The 23487-nt window shown below is 38.8% G+C and overlaps 1 protein-coding gene across 19 annotated transcripts in view; it reads right to left on the minus strand.

Moving 5' to 3' along the window:
- The window catches only part of arhgap44a (Rho GTPase activating protein 44a), a 39951-nt gene that overhangs the window by 3590 nt on the left and 12874 nt on the right, over positions 1-23487 (minus strand). For 2 of the 19 annotated variants that reach the window (XM_027141635.2, XM_027141632.2), the window contains exons 2-22: positions 13637-13676; positions 13285-13404; positions 12801-12877; positions 12593-12704; positions 12277-12353; positions 12075-12192; positions 11771-11839; positions 11571-11652; positions 11259-11386; positions 10092-10203; positions 9846-9927; positions 9117-9197; positions 8394-8507; positions 8116-8207; positions 7813-7996; positions 5758-5775; positions 5369-5557; positions 3769-4272; positions 2187-2329; positions 1526-1909; positions 927-978 (exon numbers count right to left, since the gene is read on the minus strand). In XM_027141635.2, the coding sequence (XP_026997436.2) occupies positions 971-978; positions 1526-1909; positions 2187-2329; positions 3769-4272; positions 5369-5557; positions 5758-5775; positions 7813-7996; positions 8116-8207; positions 8394-8507; positions 9117-9197; positions 9846-9927; positions 10092-10203; positions 11259-11386; positions 11571-11652; positions 11771-11839; positions 12075-12192; positions 12277-12353; positions 12593-12704; positions 12801-12877; positions 13285-13404; positions 13637-13676 (2734 nt within the window). In that variant the 3' untranslated portion in view covers positions 927-970. Of the gene's footprint in view, positions 1-926; positions 1910-2186; positions 2330-3768; positions 4273-5368; positions 5558-5757; positions 5776-7812; positions 7997-8115; positions 8208-8393; positions 8508-9116; positions 9198-9845; positions 9928-10091; positions 10204-11258; positions 11387-11570; positions 11653-11770; positions 11840-12074; positions 12193-12276; positions 12354-12592; positions 12705-12800; positions 12878-13284; positions 13405-13636; positions 13677-23487 lie in introns of all 19 variants that reach the window. The other 17 variants (XM_027141640.2, XM_027141641.2, XR_007137967.1 and 14 more) reach the window with 10 other exon arrangements.

The raw sequence follows: 23487 nt of genomic DNA on the forward strand, positions 1-23487 counted from the left end.
AAAGGAAAGCAAATTAAGTTCTTGGTCCAACATTTGAGGAAAAGCCAGCGCGGGTTGGTTTAATGTGATTTGTTGAAAGTAGGAGGTTGGAGAGAGGGGTTGTTCCCTAACATTCTACACAGGGATTCTGTCATTCTAAACCACTGACAATAGGATTCTTTTCATTTCAAGACAATGCTCCAGGGTTGTCCTCTAATTCTTAAAATGAAGATTTAACATTTATCATTTAAAGGTTATTATTAAATCGATAAGTATTCAATCGACTGTTTCAGAATCATCACAGTTGACATTCAATGGATAGCCACCAAAATAACCATAATGTTTTGACAGAGACAATGAGATGGGTGTAAAGCAAAGGAAACGTTCAAATCTGCAGTTCCTTAAGGAGCTACCGTATGGCCTGGGTTCTGATTGTGAAGACCTCCCCTGTGTAAGAATGAGATGGACATGGACAGCAAGTGGAGCGGTGGTATTTCAGAGTCACCCCACAGCTGGCCCGGCTTCATAGAGGGCGGAGTTTAGCTGGGCCGACCCATGTGGTGAGAAGCAGCTAAATGACTCGTAGGGGAGTGGTTTGGGGAACGTTGTTGGGGCAAGAGAATTATCATTAGGATGGAATTTAGAAGTGACGACGTTGGTGGTCCGTAAGCCATGCACAGCCCAGTCCCAACACCATGCATAGACTACACGGAGATAATGAGGCAGCAACAAACAGCTCCACAGAGAGAAAGAATCAAATAACAGAGAGAAAAGAGATAGAGATAGAGAGAGTACAGTACAAGGATGAGAGAGCTGGCTGACAAGAGCATAATGTACAAAGGGAACAGGCTGCAGGAGCCCCCAGACTCAGCCACAGCACCAGGCCCGACGGTGTGAGATGAGGCTACGGCGTGGGGCGCAGCTGCGCAGCAGGTTTTTGGGCTTACCCTAAACGTCCCCCTCACATTTAGCCCACACTCAGTGCCTGGCCTCACACAGCTGCAAGGTGCATAACAATGGCAGGGGACAAAAGAGTCATACATCAATCAGAGTGATCAGGAGAATGACTGACAAGACACACCACAGGCTCAAATGAGAGAACATACAGTCAGTGCCCACACAGCTGATCACTAGTACCATACACAGAGCACAAGCCTTACTTAGAGACAAAGTCTGTGTAATGTGAAAATTACCAAGACAGCTATTGAACTTTATAGCTAAGGTATATACTGTAGATCTAGGAATTCTGTAGATCCAGGAGTTCAATCCCTTTATGCTCCATATTCAAGTGCTTTATAATAATCCTGAACATGACAAATCAATAAAAAATAAATAAAATACTGGTCTTAAAAGAATTAAAGGCAACTAAACCTAAAGGCACCTCATGCTCAGGAAAACAGGAAAACAAAATACAGTGAAAACACTTCACATTTTTAGGGAACCATGGCTTTTCAAAGTCCATCGCCTGCATAAGATGGCGATACAGACAATTTGAGAGAGGGCTGCTGTCCTCCCGCTCTTGCTGTTGTCACTGAGACATGTTTACCTGTGGACATGCTCTCCCCGGGGGACAATCCGTCCAGCAGGCCCTGTTCCATTGGCTGGGGGACACTGGGGGGGAGAGTGGGTGGCTGTGGAGGGGGCAGACTTGGTCTCTGTCGCGGTTTTGGGGCGGGTCGCGACTTGTTGAGTGTGCCAGTCAGAGATGGGGGAGAGGACAGGAGAGAGTGGGATGTGCCTAGCGGGCCCTGCCCAGGAGAGGTGGGGGGCACGTGCCCCGGGGCACAGCCCAGGCCATACGGGGATGGGGTGCTTGGGGGAGTGGGGGACAGGCTGACCGGGGACGGCTGACCTGTGGACTGGTCGGACATCGCCCCTGACTGGCCGTAGGGAACCTTGGGTGGCACAGGGGCCAACTTCTTTGAGGCTGCTGAGAAGAGAGAGAGATAAAAGAAGAGGAAGGACAGAGATCAGATTCGTGAAATGACAGACTATAGGATTCTAGAAAAATCTAAACCAAAAAGTATTTTTTAAATGTCAAGTAGTAATGAGTCAAGACTCCTGTATAATCTCATTAGAGATAATGATGAGATTATAATGCAAATCTATCTGCCTTTCATGACTTCAAGATACCTAATTTTGCTAAATAGACCATGCATCATATAAAATGATTATTTAGATGACTTTAAAAAATAATATAAACAGACCTTTGCGCAGAGTGTGAGGGCTGTGCTCAGCTGAGTGAGGTGATTGGCTGTTGCTTTGCTGGCCAACAGGGGGCACTGGCTGTCCTGCTGCCTGCATGGCCTTATGGCCAATCACAGGTGAGAGCTCCTTGCTCTTTAGAGTGCTGGGAAAGAGACAGAAATATGATGGCCTGACAGAGACTCACAGCTGCAATACCCATAATGAGGAAAGGTGCACAAAAACTACTCACACAAGGCTTATTCCACCTCCATATACAGTCCAAAAATAAGTTTAGGTTACTCTGAAAGTATCTGAGATTATTTGAATAATGATAAATCTACTAAATAGTGTTAATATTGCATAATTGAAGTCAATATTCTCAGCAGTTTTTTTTTTACCCTGCTCTCAAAGTCAGAGAAACATAATGGGGAACTAAATCAATTGACAATACAGTTAGTAGGAAGGGAATAGAGTGTCCTTGTGTAGACTAGCCATCCACCTACAACATCCAACATCTGTACAAACACACACACACACACACACACACACACACACACACACACACACACACACACACACACACACACACACACACACAGGATTTGTATTTGTAATGCAGCTGAGTATGTGTAGAATTTCTAACCCTGACAACACTACTTAAGTGGCCAGGCTGTTACATCTGAAGTTATGTTGGCAATGGCTTAATCTGTGTAGTTTCCTGAGCTCTAAATGGACATCATCTGGATGGAGACTGATGGAAAAAGATGAGGTGAGAGAGACTATCAGGCAGGCTTGTTCTCATGTATGGGGAATACAATAAGGAGACTCACACTGTACTTCTGATAATAACTTTTACCTTGCAGGGATGACTGCAGATGCTTAAGAGTTTCTGGATTGGAAACAGTATCATAGTACATTCTTCTGACCTTGCTGCAAGCTTTCGAACAACTTGGGTAACAAAAGAACGGTATGCGATTTCCTGCTCAATTCAAAATTTGAACTAAATGTATCAGGAAGGATGCATGTGAGCAATAAGTTTCCTTATTTAAAAAGAATTGGATTAGCATGAAGTACCTTGCCAGCATATCTGTTTCATATTGCTTTTAGTAACCATGCTTAATTATGGGTACATATGCTGACCTTCAATTCTATACCACTGACTTTTATTTAATTTCTTTTCAGGCAGCAATTTTTTTTCTAATGTCACAGGCAGAAAAGTTATAATAGGGAAATGCACCACGCAAAGTATCGACTGATAGAAGGTATGGCATAAATAAATTAATATGCCACTATATGACCATGAACAGGGTTGTGCATGTGTTTTTTATTTTATTTCTAATCTATGGCAGGATCCACTTTCTCTAAAAGCCAGTAACATCCTCAGTTGCTAGGCAACCCCCACGAGAGGCTCCCCTGGACAACGAGAATGTTACAGAATCTGAGGTATGGCGTATGGCGAAAAGAGCATTATAAGCATAAGAACAGAAACAAAAAGAGAGAGGAAAAATTTGGTCTTTAATTAGGAGAGCCACTGTAAGGGTAGCCATCTTGGTGTGTATGTAGCCGAGGTCAGGTGGGTGGGAACATACAGGCGGTATTTACCTAGGCAGCCTGGGGGGTCCTCGTTCACGGGCACATGGACAGGCAGCCCACGGAGGGGGGCCAGATGTGGGAAGGCTAGGGGGGTTTCCGAGGGCCACCTCGTTGCGGGTCAAAATGAGGGGTGTTTTAATGTAGAGAGGGGATGTGTTCACGTCTGGCAGCTCACATGCTGGGCCGTGTTTGGGGAAATGCAGGCAGCTGGGCTTGGGGTTGGAGTTAATGTCAAGAGAAGAAGAGGAAGAGGAGGAAGAAGAGGAAGAAGGGAGTGCTTGGGGTTGAGGAGGGCCATAGCTGGACCAGCGTAATTGGGAGGGTGGAGAGTCAGGGGGCTGTGACTCAGGCCCTGGGGCCACTGGCCTTGCACAGGGAGGGGGCTTGGGATAGAAGTGGTGAGGGGTGTGGGAGGTGGTAGAGGAGGAGGGGTAAGGAGGGGGTGGCCGCTCATCCCCGTGTGGCGCATGGGCATGAGTGGGGTCCGGCCGATGGGGTGACACCTCTTTGGAGCTGCAGATATTGAAAAAAAAAATAAAGAGCAGACAGAGAGAGAGACAGAGAGAGAGAGCTCTAGTAACTGCACACGCACACGGATGATAGCACTAGCCGAAAGTGGATTTTTTTCATCTTCAGCATTGACTATTACTCTCTACTATTATAAAGAATATTTTACTAACTTATTCACATATTAAGCTCGCAAAAAAACAAAACAAAAAAAAAAAAAACAATAACTGCATCAGGCTCTGGTAAGGAGTAAATAAGTTCAAGTGTAGGACAATGGCAAAGAAGCGTAGCATACAGGAAGCCAGCTAAGAAGCCAAAACAATGAATTAACAAGGGTGTGGGGTCTCAGTGTGTGCATTCAGATTCCACTGCACAAAAAGTCCTGCATATGAGAGAAAAAAAAACATCGCTCTCTAATGAGCTGAGAATGACCTTGTGTCTGCGCACTGCACCAAGTCCAGAACCATTTTTCCATTTAAACTGCCAAGCTCAGCTCTGACCATCATGGTTGCTGAGTTCAGAAAATAATTAAAAAATAATGCTTTTAACTATATCCATATTCTCTATAGCAAGCACTAAAACAGAGCAATCTAATAGCCTGGTGCATTAACTAAACCCAGGGCAGTTGAACAGACACAAAACCCTTTCATAGAGTGAAAGAGTCACAAGAGGGAAAGAAGCAAGCCAGCCAGACCTACAGCCATCACAGACCCAGAGAGCAACGTGTTAGCCACAGAATGACAACCAATGGAACAGTGCAGATGAGAAAGTTAATGGATTTTGAAAAAAAAAGAAAGACTCAATTATGGTTCATGAAATGAAATGAATGTTAAGCCATAGCATGGATCTTTTTTTGCATTTGGAAACTGTACAGACATTTTTACAGGAAATGTCTAACATAAACTAACACCCTACCAATTATACATGTGTTTGCCATATTATAATGATACAATTATGCATGTATAAACACTGAGAAACTGGATTTGGAGACTACATGAGAAAAAAAGGGATGTTATAAGAAGGAGTTCCAAAATAATACTGACATATTTGAATATCTGGGAAGTGATGGTGGGGATTAGATAAAGAAGAGGTGTGGACTTACCTAGCCCTGTCTACTGGAGGAGGGGTAGGAATGGGAGATGTGTTCAGCTCTCCAGGCTGCTCAGTTATGAATGTGTCAGCAGGCGATCCAGGCGGCTGGGCGCTAGGAGGGGTAGATGAGGCTTTTCGAGCAAGCGTGGATGCACCTTTACCCTTCACCCAAGATGTGTCCATCACTCTGACTCCCATACTGCCCCCAAACAAAGAGAAAGCACATTCATTCAGAGTGTAACCTAAGTTAAAGTAATATAATAACTCAATTTTTTAAATTTTCTCCAGATTTTGTGGAGAAATCTATCCAAAAGGCAAAGAGAGATCCATTGAAATTTTGAATGCTTTAAGTCTACAAACATACACAGAGAGGTAATGTTTATTATTGGCATACAGTACCTTTGTATTTTCCTAATGCTGCATTTGTAAGAACAGAGGAATGAAGGTTAGATGTCAGAATCAAAAGGTTACTGGCTACTCATAGACCACTGGATTTGACCACATGGGTATTAGAGATTAATGACGTAAGGGATGGAATAGAAGACAAAGAAGAAATAATGTACCTCTATATATAAAGCATTAACATGATCTGTGCTGATTAATAAATGTTTTAATAATTTTTATGCTCAAGCAACCTAGAATTTGACCACATGAAGAATAAAAGTCTGAAATCTATAAATATGCATGATATGAGAAATTTGTGTAAGACCACACACTGGCTTGCTCACTTGCTTGGTAAAATTATGGTACATCATTAACTGTAGACTTTTATACTGCATACCATATAAAAAGGCAAGATGTTAGAATAGAGAAACATGACTATGTATAGTACATGTGAACTGCAGACCGACTCAAAGTCCAAACAGAAGACATTTCGTGACCAAAGTCAGGGAACTGTCGATGTATGTGAACAGTACATTACAACATTGCATTTTTAACTGTACTGTAATGTTATTAATAGTAGCACACACCTAACCACCCAGTTTAAATGTTAACAAACCACATTTGTCACAACTGTGCTTGGCTGATACATAAAGCTCAAAAGCTATGCATATTCAAACACGGGTTAAGCACCTGCATAAATCTAATCTTTGAGTGCATCATTTAGAATATGAAAATTAACTGCATGCAGTTCATGCCTGTAGTAGTCGTGGATGTACTGGAATTCAATTTACATTATTTTTCTTCTGTAAAAACATTCGAGATGACGGGTTTCATTAGCATTTAGAGCACCACCTTTAAAAACAATTGATGACAAAAATCAAGGATAAAAATAATGCTTAAAACTTCTGAACAGAGATTTAGCCTGTAGTTAGACCAGAAGTATACATATACATCTGTGCCTTTTCAGTATTAAATCCTCACTACACAATTAATTTCCATATCTGATATATATTTTTGTGACATCCCAGTCTGAGTAGATTCAGTCCCAAAATATTTTTTTTGAGTATTGAGAAAAAAACTGCTTTAAATAAAAAAAAAAGGTTAATTTAGCTCTGTGTTAGATAAAAGTTTTCGTGCAAGCAATCCAAAATGAGTTTTGAGTGGAGTGATAACTGAAGAGTAGGGATAGTAAACTGATGGGGGGTATGATAAAAAAAGTCAAATTCTGACACAATTAGGTAGAGGCAAGCATCTGGAGGTGAGAGCAAACAGGCCACATGAGCAGCTGGCACTTTCCCCTGCTGTGTAGCTATTACGTCTCATTAAGTCTAATTACCACCCTAATTCAAATTCTATGGACAGACAGATATACAAACAGGGCAATTCTTTGACCTTTAACCATCCAAACAGCTTCTTTAAAATCTGGCACGTGTTACAATTTTTATCCTGATACAAATTTTTTTATAGCATAGAAATAAAAAGATAACATATACTGTATACACTTTGATGAGGGCATTTATTGGAATGTATTATTTGAATGTTTCGACCAGTGCCTCCATATGCGGCAGTTTTCCACCTGTCGACGCATTGCAGAAGGAAGCTGAGTCCCCCAACCTTTAGCAGCAGTGAATGAAAACTCAGCTCTCGCCTTCCATCACACATCAAGCAGGTTGCTATAGAGACTGCACCGGCCCAGCAGGCTTTGTTTAAACAAATGGAAGTTGTGGGAGTGTGGCGTCTAATGGCCTAATATCTCACCACGGCAAAACTCCAAATCGGAAAATATAAGACAATAAAGTCACTCATTGAACGTATAACCCATGCCCAGTACTGAACAGATGATTATGATATAAGAAATTAACCTTTTCTTCTTTTTACCTCTGCTTTCTAAAAGATGTTCAACAAAGCTCGGCCTGTAATGAGCTACTGGCAAGATTCAACATGAGAACACTGCTGCCTCGATAGAGACATGATAGATGCAGTGAGACGTTGTATAGAGTGTGTGGGAGTCAAGCAGTGGGAGGGTAGGAGAGGAACAGCTTGCGCAGGGGAAAAAATATGAAACCCTACCCATCCTTTTTGTAGAACTCCAGCATCATGTTGTCAGTGGCAACGCTGAGGGGGCGTCGGCCTTGGTCGTGCGTCTGCTTGCGATCTGATTGGTCCATGTCTGGTGAGGGCATTGAGCTGTAGTTGGAGTTGTGGTTGGTGTGGATGGGGCTACCGTAGCTGCCTGTCAGGTTGAACTCAATATCTAAGAATAGAGGAAGAAATCCAGTTTAAATCTCTCTCAAGGGGTAGACTGGTATGTGTGAATGTGTGTGGGGTGAGAGTGTGAGATAGCGAGAGAAACAGATTGTGTGTCTTTCTCACCTCCTGGGAAAAACCAGTCGGCATGCTGGATGATAGGCTCAATGATGCCAACGATTTGCAGAGATACTGTGGTCATCATTTCTGTCATGTTCCTTAACACAACAAATTGCCTATTTAATCTTAAAAAAATACTAATCCATACATTTTATCTTTAAAAAGTCGAAATCAATGTAATTTAGTAACAGTAGCAGTAGCCCCATCAGTACTTACACACAATTGTGTCAACCTTTTAAAATTGGACTCATAATCTGTGAGAATAAACCAGTGCAGAGACTCACGCTTCAGAATGTGTCCACAGCAGATTGGGTCCCAACACTATTGCAATGTTACCAGGTGTCATTTTATTGGCATCCTGGTACTCAGTTAGCTTGGCTAGGAATTTAATCAAGTATCTACAAAAGACAGAAGAACAGTAAGAAGTAAAGAAGAAAATATATTATCTACATTATATACATAGTTCTTCAAACATGAATCCTTTTCTTTTAATTCCTATTTCAGTCTGTCAATATCTTATATCAATAAGACAACAAAAGGATATAAAAATGGTTAAAATGCAAGAGCCCTTTGTTTTTGGTGGAACTGGTGGCTGTGTTTCAGACACATCTATGATCTACAGAGAGCATCGGGAGTCTAGAAAATGTACTTAAGCATGTGCATAAATCTTCTATGTATATGGATAACCGTACCTGCATAAATACTGACATAACATTCTCAACTCTGAATATAGCCCTGAATGAATAATCTAATAAATTGTATGTTTAAGCATAACGTGTCTTCAAAGAATTAGACCAAAACAGTAATTAAAATTTGGCATAGTACTGGATTAATACGAATATGAAAAATGACTGAATAGTAATTAATACTGCATTATTGATACTCTGCACACAGCACTAATGAAGATTATATCAATGTCCTTGTTTATATTTATAATGGTATTCATTAACTGTCATCCTGTCATCCTCACAAATAATGACAGCTGGCAAACAGCCAAAAACACTGACCTGAAGTTGTTTAAATTGGCTGTTGGAAGTTTCTCACATGCAGTCAGTAGGGCTTGGAGCCTCTTGTCCATATCTTGAACACTAGTGTGGAAAATATGAGTGTTTGTATATTATAAGATCTAGTACATAATGTGATGGCTAGAACTGTAAAATGAATGACCCTATAATTCAAGTGCAAAAGACTGCATTCACAGTATTTCATAATTTCAAGAGATTTATTTTATAGACAAATGAGTCAAATGAGCGATTTTAACTTTTAACAAGCTATCTATTTTGAAATGTGATATAAATATTATCCAATAATTATATGCCTATTTGTTGTTCTTATAAACACCTTCTGTCTTTTTAATGTACTTTGAACATTCTCTGGTTGTTACAGAGCATGTTATCTATGCATTTAATTTTTTAACATATATTGCATTGCACTCGACTAGATGTACATCATATAATATGATAAATATGGCTTGTTAAAATGATTTTAACATATTGCTTTCTATAGATTCAGTACTATAATCATAAATAGAAGGCAGCTACATTGTACTTTTAATGTTTAAACCATGCTTCAGTTGCTTACAGTCTAATTGAATAAAGAACTTTTTTCTATTAATCCTTAATTATACTAGGAATCCTCTATTATTCTAGAAATAAATGTACTTTGTAGTGCCATTAGGCTCTAGCAGTGAGCTGAATTTTACTGGTTTACATGCTGGTCCTACAGCTTCTACTTACTTTGAAGCCTGAATCCACTCATCATAGAGCTGAGAGGTCATTAGAGGTTCAGGGAGTTCACGGAGATATGACTTTAGAGCTCCTGCAACAGAGAAAATTGTGCAGGATGAAGTAAATAAGAAATGAAGTAAAAACAAGTCAGGAGTTTGACAGTTAATGGTAAGACCTGAAATGCATGATATGCTTTGTTATCAGTAACATCTGCTGCTTCTAACACATTGTTGTAGTTAAGAATGTGTGGTTTACCTGCTATAGCATGAGGATCTGCAGAGTATTCCTGCACATCCAGAACACCACAATCTAGAGATGCCTTCAACTTCTTCAGTTTGGATGCTGACGGGGCCACACGGAACAAACCCTGAAAGTACAGTGAATTTCAAGTAAGAAATTTATTTCTACTGCAATGCAAAGACTCACACATAAACATGTATGCAAACAACGAGCACTAAAATAGACCTGAAGTGTCAAGGAAAAATTGGTGTTGTGAAAATCTCATGGTTCCTGTTCAGGTCCCAGTTTTATTTTTCTTGTGACAAAACTATATTCTAGTTTAAACCTGATGAATCAAACTTCTCTTGTATTCGGTTCATACAGTTAAAATAGTTACAATCAAATGAGTTATTTAATTCTGCTAAAGTCTTAATCAACTAATCATTAGAATATTATACAGTAAATACAATGAGTTATTTAATAAGTACATTATAATTTACAGAGAAACTGGTGTGGAGTTAGGAATATCTTGCTGGGAACTTCATGAAAGTTCTTACATACACAAAAAGGCCAAACACTGGACTGAACAACATATTTATATGTAGTGTATTTCTTACATTGTGCCAACCTGCTGACTGAAGTTAAGTAATATAAAATACATTTTCTTATTGACAGATTTATCAATATCTGTAGCTCTTCCACAACACAATAGCATGAATCTGATCCTGTATTATATATTGGTGTGCTACATGCAGGCAGCTACATTATATTGAGTGCTGTTCTTATGTACTCTTTCCAATCATAAGCCATTTTTCTGTCTCTTAAAGAATTTATATTAAATACGTAGTTGTTTTCGTGTCAGCAGGAATTTACTGTTACTATTAGAATAATGGCAATGTTCAGATAGTCTTGCATGCCTAAAAATTCATGGTTAAATCTCAAGTGAGGAAATTCTGCTGTCTTTCCCCACTTACCTGATGCTGGCTTTTGGTGTTTTGATTTTCAGTGCAATGCATTTCTCTCTCATTAAGTTGATGACCACTCCAAAAATAGTCACATTAGGACATATTAATATATAGTATGTGATCATGTTGATAGTAACAGTGATCCCTTCCTCTCTGCCACACTTCTATACTTATCACACATTTGGAACATGCACCAGAAATTGAGAGCGGATATCCTGTCTGACCAGCAGGTTCTCACCTCCTCCTGCATGCCACACTCCAGCAGCATGGTGACACATGCCTCAATAGGAAAGGCTATCTCTCTGCCACTGAGGGTCAGATGCTCCTCTAAAGGCTTGCCATAGGATGGCTTCTCTATCCAAGCCTCTGAAATACACCAAAAAGTAACACAATACAAAACACAACACAATTTTCAAAGTAAAAATAGATATAAACGTACACATTGAAACATGCAAGGATCATTGATAATTGTTGTGCTTGCACAAAAAAATGAAAGTCAACAAGCTGATCTTGTGTAAGCTGTCTTTAAAAGCCAGATGGAGGGACTCACCCTGGTGAGCTTTAATCTGTGGCAGCACACACTGCAGAATCTCCAGAGACTTCCTGTGATACTCTGCTTGAAGCTCTATAAGCTACAAAGATTTGAGAGACCAAACACCTTGTTAACACCTGCTTTCCTGCCCTTTGCTTGTCCTGTTATGTTCCAAGCACCCATGTAATACTATATTTTATTCAAAAAAGATAACTTGCCGTCTGAAAGGTGTTTGCATAGTCTATTTCTTTGGCCACAAAGTTGTACATGTCAGCTGACAACTGGTCCTAAACAAGCAAAAAAAACCCCCCAAAATTAGCAATTAATTAAAAGTCCATTAACAGTCCACATTTTTATCACTAGTGGTCTTACTGTGCTTCTTTATTCATGAATTTATTTTTATTATTTTATCATCTGATCATTTATTTATTGCTTTTACATAGAGGGGAAGCATTTTAAACAATGTGAATAATGATAGCATTTTATTATAAAATATAACAAAAAAAAGGATGTGTGAGATACCCTGCAGATCTCCATGCGATTGGCCGTCTCTTCCATCTCCTCTCGGAGTGAGTCTGCTTTTGCCCCAGCTGGGGCAAGATTGCTAGGGTGACTAGAGGACTTGCATGACTGCTGCCACCTATGGGCAGGGAAAATAAAGGTCACAGTGAGACCACAAACCAATAAATAATACAAGCTTTTTAAAAAAAAAAAAAACTCGTACCGTGTCCGTGCCGAATCCATGTCCAAAACAAGCTTGGCTAGATGTTTCCTTTGCTTCTGTATGTTGGGAATGTCCACCTAAATAAAATAAATAAAATAATCAGGTTCTTGTCTGTGCAGAGTTTTACATGTTCTCCCACATGTCTTTGTGGCTTTCCTCCATGGATTACTGAAGGTTTGAATGAGTGCATGATTGTGTGTGATGTTCTGTGACAGACTGATGTCCCATTCAGGGTTTCCCCGTCTTGCAAATATCAAAACACTAAAGATTCTCTTTAATCTGATTTCATATTATATTGAGAAAGAGATAAGTTTACCTCAGCCAGGATATAGAGAGGTTCCACCACATCTCTCTCCATCTGGAGCTCAAAGACAATGAGCTCCTGGGCCAGCTTATCTTCAGTATCCCCACAAAGCTTCAGCATCTTACTGTGAGAAAAACCCAGGAACATAACATGGTAAAGGCTAAGTTTAAACAGGGAATATCGGTACTGTTTTAAATAAAAACACGCCATAAGGTCTTACCCTAGCAGAGAATCGTCTCCTAATACTGCAGCTCCCTCTACCATACACTGAGCCAATGTGGTCAGGGGCAACTTTTTCTGATAAGAGACAAGAAGAAAAAAGGCAAACCCGAATGTTATGCCGTATATATAGTGCTAGATATTCTGTTATAATCTTCTTATAACACAGCACAGTCAATTTTTTTGCATCTGTGTGTCAGAATACAGTGATTCATTTTCTATAATAGAAGCCCGGGCGTTAGTTCTGGCATTAACTGAAACCACAATTTATATTATGGTGTTCGTTCTGATACATTTCTATAATCAGACAATATCCCTAATAACAGATATGTTAAAGTTTTTTTTAATGGTTAATGAGTGTATATAGTTGTTATAATATATGAGATAACCTGAACTAACTTGTCTTGTATAATATTCCACAACATTACAGGATATTTATCTAATAGAATGTAACTTTTGTTTTGTATCATATCAACGCAACACACCGAAGGTGATTTGACTGATCTCTTGTCCACATCAGCCCCTTGTTGTCCCTGCAAGCAGGCTGTGAGCTTCTTATGTGTGCTGTGGGAGACCTGCTTCACCAGGTCCAGACGCTTCTCCACCTGATTTACACACAAACATCGCTGAAGAGGTGCACAGACCCAGCCACCCAACAATCCACCCACTCAAACCTGTCGAATGAGTCATCCAGCACCACATGCATGCACGAATACACGCTGCACACATATTTATGTGAGAAAAAAAATCTATATTACACAGCTCATATTGATATAACCGGAAAAGACACAAAGTATACAGTAATCGAAGATAGGATAAGACAACAGAATGGCTTACCTGTAGTAGATCTTCACTTAATACTTCTGTTTTTTCTGCCCTGTAAGGTGGAGAGAGTGGAGTAATCAGGGTGGAAGGGAAGAAAAGCATAAATAATTTAAGAAAAACAAGCTGAAGAATCCACCTTGAGATTCATGGTACTGTATGTGTTTCCAGTACTTCATTTTAACTCAATAAGTATTTAGACCACTAATATGCATCATATGTGATTAATTATTCCATTACATATCTAAACCCTGTCATTGGCCCTGCTCTGTGTATAGATAGAGCGATCAGTTCTAACAAGATTGCTCATGACCTGGAAGATATTCAGCAATAATATTGTGCGTCAGAATCAAGTGGACAGTGGTCTCCACCCTCCTGTTCACTGGCTCTGGTCAAGAATACATCACTTCTCACCCTGGGATATGACCCATCTGGGGTTTTAAAAGGATCATCATTAACTCTGTAGGGTCCTACCACACCCACTCTCATGACTTCAGTGTTTTAGAGTGAAGTCATGCAGCCATGGGAACAACACAGGATGTTTAGTAAGCAAAATGAGCCAGCTCTTGGGATTGAGACTTGTGAGAACCTAGTGTGACCCCAATGACTGTTCAATACACATTCAGATCGGTTCTCACTTCCCAGCTTTTGTACCATGGAGAGTGTGACATTACACGTGTCAAAAGGACGTTAGATTGGCTATGAGGGTTTGTTTCTCACTTTCTCTCTCTGCTCAAGAAGTGTCTGCACTGAGCCTTAGTCTACTACCATGACCCTTTCACATACACACAGCAGAAGTCATGTCTCCAAATGAAAATAGAAAACAACACGTCTTGTCTGGGACATCAAATATTTGTTATGGTTAGACAGAAGCTGTCAATAATCTGATAAGAACATGTGAACTAAATGTTTATAAAGAGCAAGTATGACTAGTTTTGCCTGGATTGATCAAGTTTACTCAATCTACAGGGTTGTAATGATGTACCATTCAAAAATATTATATTATACATATGATGGTCATGTCAATACAACACATTTGGTACTCACCTTAGGTTCCCATTTTTAAATTGACTAAAACGTTCGATTAACATGTTTGATTTAAGCATTCTGAAAGCACACTAAATGAAATTTATTGAAGACACTGTATTTGCATGAGCCTTTCAAACATTTAGCGGAACAAAGCTGAACATAATGTAAACATTTTTTTTACTGGTTTGACTTGAAAGTGGCATGTCTGAAGCTCTTGTTGTGCTGTGAAGATCACATAACTTTGTGCAGATCTAGATGTGTTTCTGAATCCTGTGCCCTCCAGATTATATCAGCAGAGAAAGGCTGCTTGAACAAGCAGTTGCTGTGTGTTTGTGTGTATGTGTTGCTTCATATTTCATCTATTTTAAGAGGTACTAGATAATGACATCGGGGAAGATGTGTGTGGTATTATCACTGGTGTATTGTACACATATTTGTCAGATTTGGGACAATGTTATATTCTGGTCCATCACTGACATTCCATCATTGTTGTAACTTCCTAGGGATTTGAAGTGCTTTATTAATGCAGCTTTAAGTTTTGGCACTGCGTTTCTCAAGCTAATATGTTAACATGTAAACTCCCATAGCCTGTTCTGATTTGAGATAACAGTGACACTGTTTAGGGAGAGAGTGTGGAGCTTGATTAAAAAAGAAATTTATAAAGAAAATAAAGCAACAGCAATATGTTCTCAAAGAAAGAGAGCAGTACGTTCTCAAAGAGATTCTGAAACGTCTTTTTTTAAAAGATAGAATATGTGAATGTGCATAGCAAATATCTTATAGATTGGCGAACAGCAGTAGATATGCACATACTTGAACACGCATGACTTCATGAACACAAATGATTTCCTACTTCCTACTCAATGATTTCCTTATATAGACTCAGGGACTCTTAAAAGAGTAGCCACTCAACTACTCTCTCTTAACACTGACTTAACAGTATGGCTACATTTCCATATATAATTTTTGCACCTTTTTGGTTTGCAATCTGAAAACAGACCTTGTTAAATGCTTGTGACCTATGTAAGTATTCTGAGAGAATGTGCCAGTCAGTGCCTCAGACACCTTCACACAGGCAATTGCTGAGTCAAGATCCTAATTTTCCCATCTTAGACATTTTGACTGCCTCATGTTTCAAGTCGATAAATATGTAAGATGCACTACATGCAGACTAGAAGGTATGCTGCTGAAAGCCATCCATCCATCCATGCATCCATCCATCTTCTACCGCTTATCCAGGGCCGGGTCGCGGGGGTAGCAGTCTAAATTCTGCAAAATCCCATTACAGATAAATACAAACAAACTGGCAACAGAGCACTGATGATTCATGTGAATGACCTGGTGCTCCTGCTGGCAATACTGCTTGCTGGGTTTGGGCCAGACTCACTGACCATCTTGGGAAGGAATATCCAAAACGCTAACAAAAAGCAGTGCAATCTTAAAAAACTATTTATTGCCTCTGCTTCTATACACAGTGGTGCAATTAACACTGATTTCTAATTCATAAAAAACAAACACGCAAGCACAACCTCAATCCACTCTTTCTAACTCCTTCCTCCTTTTGCTCTTTTCCGGGTATTGTGTAATGAGCTGGCCCACAGCAACATGGCCAGTCTGCGTAATAGCCATTATGCTGCATTTATTTAAAGGCCAAGTAAGACTTTTGTAACTGAGGAGAAGAATAGGCGTACTTTTGGCATCCTTATATCAGGAACGCCATCAAGACACCGATCTGGAGCCAAAAGCCGGTAGTGTCAGCAGCAATTCTGCCATCTGTTACTGTTCCCTATTTCTTCCGCCTTGTTTGAGTCACCATTAAGGTTTAAGCAGAGCCTTGTAAAGTCAGCAATAAAACGTATGGGATTGCATATTGTTTTTTTTTTCTTCACAATCAATAGCAAATGCAAATTTTTAGCTGGGAATCTACCCTGTTGTCAGTTAGAAGCTGAAAGCCATACCAAATATATCATCAGGCTACTCATATTTTACAGGCTTGTATTCCTACCTTCAAGATTATGCACATTGGTTGGGAGTGAGGAAATGAGCTTTAATAATGTCAGCGATTATTGTCCCAGATAGCACGCCAAGACTTGAGGATATAGTCATGGGAAGTGGGGCATTTCTGAGTAGATGTGACCTAATAAGAGGCCGCCTTTTAAAGAGCTGGGCCACATGCAGCCAACAGGATAGGTGAGAAGACAGCCTAGAAGACAAACAGGCTGCAAGAAGCCACAATTCGCTTTTTTTTAGTGCAATAACATGTTAGCATAAATTCTAAATCTCCTACCATCATGAAACTATAGAATCATGTAAATGAGTCAGGTTATCTTCGCAGGCCTGAATATGACAAGTAAGGTACAGGCATAGAGGCCATGATATTAGCCATTGCTAATACAATAGACAGATAGTCAGAGTCATGCTGATACTCAACCGGAGCTCAATTTATTGCAACAATTGCCACTTGAATAGTGGACACACAGGGATTAAAGGGAGGAATTTCCGTTTACATATTAGACTATGTGCTAACAAAAGCTGGCTGGCAAACAGGAAATGACGCTGGTGTGTACAGAGAGGGAGAGGATGGATGGCTCACAACTATTAGATACAGTATATGTAAAGGCTTTTATGAACAGTGTTTAAGTCAATACTGTGCCATATCTGTCACTCACTGTCTCTTTACACAATTTACGCACACACAAACCTGATGTGCATGAAGCTGCAGTTGGTAACGTTGAACCCGCAATGTATAAATATCAAGGCTGATGTAACAAATACATGAGTGTTTGCTGTATCACTTCATAGCGTTTCCATGGAAACACTTGTCTGCATTGGCACTGTTATGGTATGGGAAGAGAGCAATGCCAATAGCACAAGTAGAATTCTTGCAATGCATAAATAACAGAAAAATTTACATCTACATCCAGTCATTTAACACCACATGTGGCCTTGGTACTAATCCAGTTCTGAAAACCATCTCTGTTCATTGGACAATGATAAGCTCATATCTAAATGAGTAACAGTCCCTGAGTAGTTTTTTAATCAAAGTGTTGAGAAAGTCTCCTTTATAAATGAAAACAAAAATAACTTTAGCACTGTGTTATTGCTTTTCCCCAAATATCAGATAATAACTGAACTGCCATTTTTGCTTCACTCTAACATTATCACAGTTGAAGGAATGAATAGAATTAGAAAAGGCCAGATGGTACAATGCAAATTACTACAAGATAAGTGTTTCTCAAATAGCTTTTGGTAATTATTTGCAATTTTGAGTGAAGCTGAACTCAACTAATCTTTCAGTGCTCAGATTTTTATCCTGAGTTCATACTTACATTTAGGTCAAAGATACACAGATGTTTTCTATGCACAAGTCTTTTTTTTGTGTAGTATGTGATATCAGCATACAGTATAAATGCGGCATCTGGTTTGTGCAACACCATATTGGGACAATGCCTTTGCTCTTCATTAAGCAATGCATTACTCTCCATGTTTCCTTTACTTCCTATTTAACTCCTCCCTTTAAAAAGAACCTGATAGTAAACAGATATTTTTTCTTTCCTTTCCCAAGCCACTTTTTTGCATCACTATCAGCTGCATGGCCTCTTGTCTCTATATTCCCAGTGAAAATAAATCACTGAGCCATACATCAGTTTAATATCAGATATATTTAATCTGACATTTTACCTCTAAACATAGATGAATTCATGAATAATGCACATGTGCATAATAACGCATGAATGAAACAGAATCTAGGTTGGCGTGTGGTGCTGAGCCACCGAGCTGGTGGACCTGCTCCTCCTCCTGCATGCTGTAGACCCCAACTGAGCAGATCTGACCCGAAGAGACTGTTCATGCCACTTCATCATGCCGAGCTTATACACCCACACACACTCGTGCATATACAGACAGATCTGCTATATCCTGATCATACTGGGAGAGAAAGAGTGAGGCCTGCAGCGTTGGCGTAGAGCTGGGAGGTGTTTTCATGTAGGACCTGCTTTTATAATATTTCTCTACCGAGTTCATTTTCATCTGCCATAAAACCCACTAAAACACTCCACCATGACCAGGCTGCTGTAAGGATAGGAGGAAATGATAGGAGGACTTAATTGTCTTGAAAATTTATTCACCACTGACAATTATGCAAGAACAATTCAACAACACACACACACACACACACACACACACACACACACACACACACACACACACACACACACACACACAATTGATATGATCCATTACCATAAAAAACAGTTTTCCAATGCGAACAATGCTTCCTTTATTTCATAATAACACATCATACTTGTATCCATTTATGTTTAATGTTGTGAAAAACACAAACAAATTACTTCCTGTTACTGCGTATTGTAACCGCTATAAACTGTCATTCTGTTACAATCACCTCTGTTACATATCACTGACACTGGAGACTCCTTCCAAAAAACTATACAAGCATCACCTCGCAAAAAAGCTTAACCGTATCAACAATTCATTTTTCTGGAGTTGTATTGTAGAAATTATAATACATAAAACCGGACAATCATAAAATATAAAATTCAAATAATCAACATCTACTGGAAAATTGGGATTAAACACATACCACAGCACTATGGTATAAAAAAAGAACAAAAACAAGCCCCTGAAAAGAGTTATACTGGTATATTATAGATTGCTGCATCATACAAGTTGAGCATCTCAGTAGATACAGCATATGCCAAAGCACTTAATCGTTACACTTATGGATCTAGTTTATGGGTCACTGAAAGTGTAAGACTTTTGAAACTGCTCTATTTTTGGTACACATTTCTAAATTCTAGATTTCTAGATTCTAGGCACATGCCATCCAAGCATAAATTGTACCTGCCAATAAAGTGCTCCCTAAACCCACAGCAGCAGTCCCAGCTGTAATTCCCCAACGATATCTTAAAAACAAATCATACCAAGTACTTTTGAAATGTGTTCACGTTCTTCATTGGAATAAAGAAACAAACACAGTTCAATTAGAAATTGAGTTTAGATCAAAAGCCTTTATTTTATAACTTGTCCTTTCAGCTCTCCTGAATAGCAGGCTGTAATTATCAAAAACATGTAGGTGGTGTTCTGCAGAGGAGCAAGAAAACTACTTTTTAAAAAGTGCATGGTTTCCAGGCAACCAAACCAGACATTTTGTAGGCCAAGATAGGATGAAGACAATGTGATTCATGAGTGTGAGGCAAAAATAATTAAGCTGCAGAAATCAGACCAGGTGTGATATTCACAAAGCATCTTAAAATAAAGCTTCTGATAAAGAATCAGATTCTTGTTCATGGTGACACTTTTCAGACTGGAAATATGTTCTGAATACTTTTTAGAGTGGAAAACAATGTTTTACCAACATAAAGAACAGTAAGAGGGTGTATTTAAATGTTTCAAAATAGTCCAGTGCTAATGATATCTATCTATCTATCTATCTATCTATCTATCTATCTATCTATCTATCTATCTATCTATCTATCTATCTATCTATCTATCTAGGCAGTACTATAAGATTATGGTCCTTTGTAATATTTTGGCATGCAATCGTAACATTAAATGTGCTACTGTCATACAGTCGAGTACAAAAATCTGAGACTACATTTAAAATCTGGGATTTGTTTCTTTCAGAAAGTTTGAGAAAGAAAAGAATGTACAAAAAAAATAATCCGAACAATAGTTGTAAGCAAAGCTCACAGATGATGAACAGTTAACAGTTGCATACACCACTATATTACAAGCTCTGCCACCAGATTTCTACAAATAACTTCCATTAATGTACAAGCTTGATGTACAACGATGCTTAACTGATGTAGCTATTAGAGATGGTCTGCTGAAAATGGTTGGTTGAAAGTTTTGGATAAAATTACTATAAACATCACACCTATAGCAGCATTAATCCATGTTTAAACTTTTAAAGATGCAGTCTTACATAAAACTAGCATCTGCATTTATTTGTTCTTCATTTATGAAGTTAATTTCATTGCAGTGCTCAATACACATATACATGACACACTCACTTAGCAATTCACTAATAAAAATGCATGAAGTGTGCAGTGGAACCAGGTGTGTTTATTGCCTGTACTTCTCTTTTTGGTCAGAGCATTTACAGCTGAATAATCCTGTAAAATATGAATTTAAAGCCTCATTTGAATTAGTGGAATTAAATAAATGAAGAATTATAGTCAACATTTTTAAAATTATATTTAGCTCCTAGCTGTAGTTTTACAGTATGCACCATTTAAACAAATAAAGGTATAATGTCAAACTAATAATGAGTTCAAGCTAATTGTAAAGATTTGCTAAATTAAAAATCCAAACAAATGTTGCCCATCCCTTCTGTGTTCTGTAGTTAAAGTTACGCCATCAGTTCCCTTTGCACAATGCAAGTTAACACCTCAACTTCCTGATTGTTTACATGCATGACCACATCATTTGTTTGTGTTTTTATTTTAACCTATTTGCTTGGTGTTTTGACACCACAGAGTCCGGAGTTCTTCCACTAAGCTTCTTTTTAGTGAAAACTTTTTAGTGCCAGCATGTGATGGAAACTTTACTAAATAAATCTCTAACCACATATTTAATCTGAAGCTTCATTCTCCATTAGCTATTAGCTAATGAAAGAGCTAGGCTTGCAGACAAAATAAAAACCTCAAAGAGCTCGCATTGCAAAACAGTTTCAATTGATTCCCACTGCCATACTGAGTCACCAGGAGGTTTTATAACAGGAGTTACCATGTTCCCATCCAAAAGGTATCAGTAGTATTTATTCATTCATCTTCAGTAATGTCTTTATCCCTGTCAGTGTTGAGGTGGATCCAGGCCTCTTCTGGGAACACTGGGCATGAGGAGGGAATATACCCAGGATGGAGCACCATGCACACACTTGTATACCCACTGATACCTTAGTGCAATATAGAGCTGAACAATTCACCAACTAGCATGCTTCCAGAACTTTCTGGACCGATTCTGGAATCCCTGAGCTGATGGATGCGACATCAGTGAACGGAAAAACATACTGTAGAAATGAGTCTGTCCAGGTTTTCACGATTTTGTCATTGCAGAAATAAACGCAAAATCAAGCAAAATTACCACAGATTACCACAAGACAGTGTGTTGTAATCATCACAACATGCATTCACCCAAAAAGTCTGATTCATGTGTGTCAAACAGGAGTACAGCAATCACAGAAAGTAATTACATAAGTCTGTTAACATATGAATCCTATGCTTGCAATTTTGCCAAAATGTGTACACAAAAAAGTATTAAAGTTGCATCACAAATTTTAAAACAAAAAGCTGCCAAATCAAGCATTTCAGGCTGCAAAAATCACAAAAAATTGCAAATCCAGAAATGGAAGTAATATGGGCACATAGTTTTTTATCAAATCTGTTATCGCTTGCCTTGCAGGCTACTTCCAGGCTACTTTAAATGAATTAGAAGTGTTTGATAGCATCTCATGGTATTTCAAGGATTAAGAGTATTGGGATCTTGAATGATTCTCATCCTCATCAGGAAGCAGGATTAACATATTGAATGATTCTCTGTTTCAAAAAGGTATGGCATTTGACCTTATTAGACACACCTTGGTAAGGTGTGCATGAGGATTTTACTTTACTTTACTTTACTTTAATTTACTGATGCGCATGAGGATATGCACTGTCTTCAGGTTAAGGGACATGGTCCCAAGGTGACAACTTTGCTAATGGTAGAGAAGAATAGGTAACACGAATACTCTCAACTGCCAGGCTGTCTTCAACTCAGGTCTTAGGACCATGGCTACATACGTATTGTTCCGTTATCTCACAGGAGTCTCTAATTAATCTTTTAATATCAGGGCCGCTGAAGAGGTAGCTATAAGAGGTACTTGTACAGTACTATTAAGACAGCTACATAATACTAGCTATAAACACACAGCTTAACAATTTACAATATTTTTCTTTTATTTTAATGAAAGCTCAATATCATGGTTCTGAACAGCTCTGAACGACTAAGGCTGCTCTAAAAGAAAAGAGTAATTCCTAGAGTACCTAATAAGTTTCCTGATGTCCAACACATAGGAATAGAGCTTGGACTTTTTTTTTGGCCTTTTCTGAATTACACCCAATACTGTACAATATTCAATATGTGGTGCATTAAATCCACCCAAATGTACTTTAGAAATTCAGAAATATATTTTATAAATATTTATATATATACACTTTCCCGTTGCTTGTATAAGGAATTCTATTTTTATTTTCTAAACTATTTTAGAGTATTTTTATTCAATTTGACACGGACAGTTGAAAAGCATTTGTCAACATATCCTGCTGTGTGTGGTAGTGTATGTGACAAAATAAACATTTGATGTTTATTTGATATTAATTAAGATATTGATACTGCTATTCTGCTCATTTGTCCAATAGCTTTAAGGAACAATGATTATCGTGATGAAATTTAATTAGCATGACAGGCCAAAGTGCCACTGTGAATCTCAGAGATGCACTTATTTCCAGAGATTTCAGAACAGCGTAACAGATATTGCGTCAAACAGGCGTGGCATATTTGACAATCTAACCCTAACCCTAAACCTAACCGTAGTTTTGGTTGTTTATTTGTTTTTGAAAATAGCTTAACTGTAAGATAATAAAGCATAATAGATATAAAATATAAAATCTACCTGTATGTGTAATGCGTCTGTCTGTGTTTTCCCCTTGTTTCTGTCTGCCGTCTCTCCCTGATGTTAATTGTTGACCCCGCCCACCTATCTGTTACCATGGACACTAATTACATTCATTCTCTTCCCCAGGTGTTTTGTCCTAGTCCTTGTCTGTCTCTGTTTTGTG

This window comes from Tachysurus fulvidraco, chromosome 15 (genome assembly GCF_022655615.1).
Source record: "Tachysurus fulvidraco isolate hzauxx_2018 chromosome 15, HZAU_PFXX_2.0, whole genome shotgun sequence".
Lineage (NCBI taxonomy): Eukaryota > Metazoa > Chordata > Actinopteri > Siluriformes > Bagridae > Tachysurus > Tachysurus fulvidraco.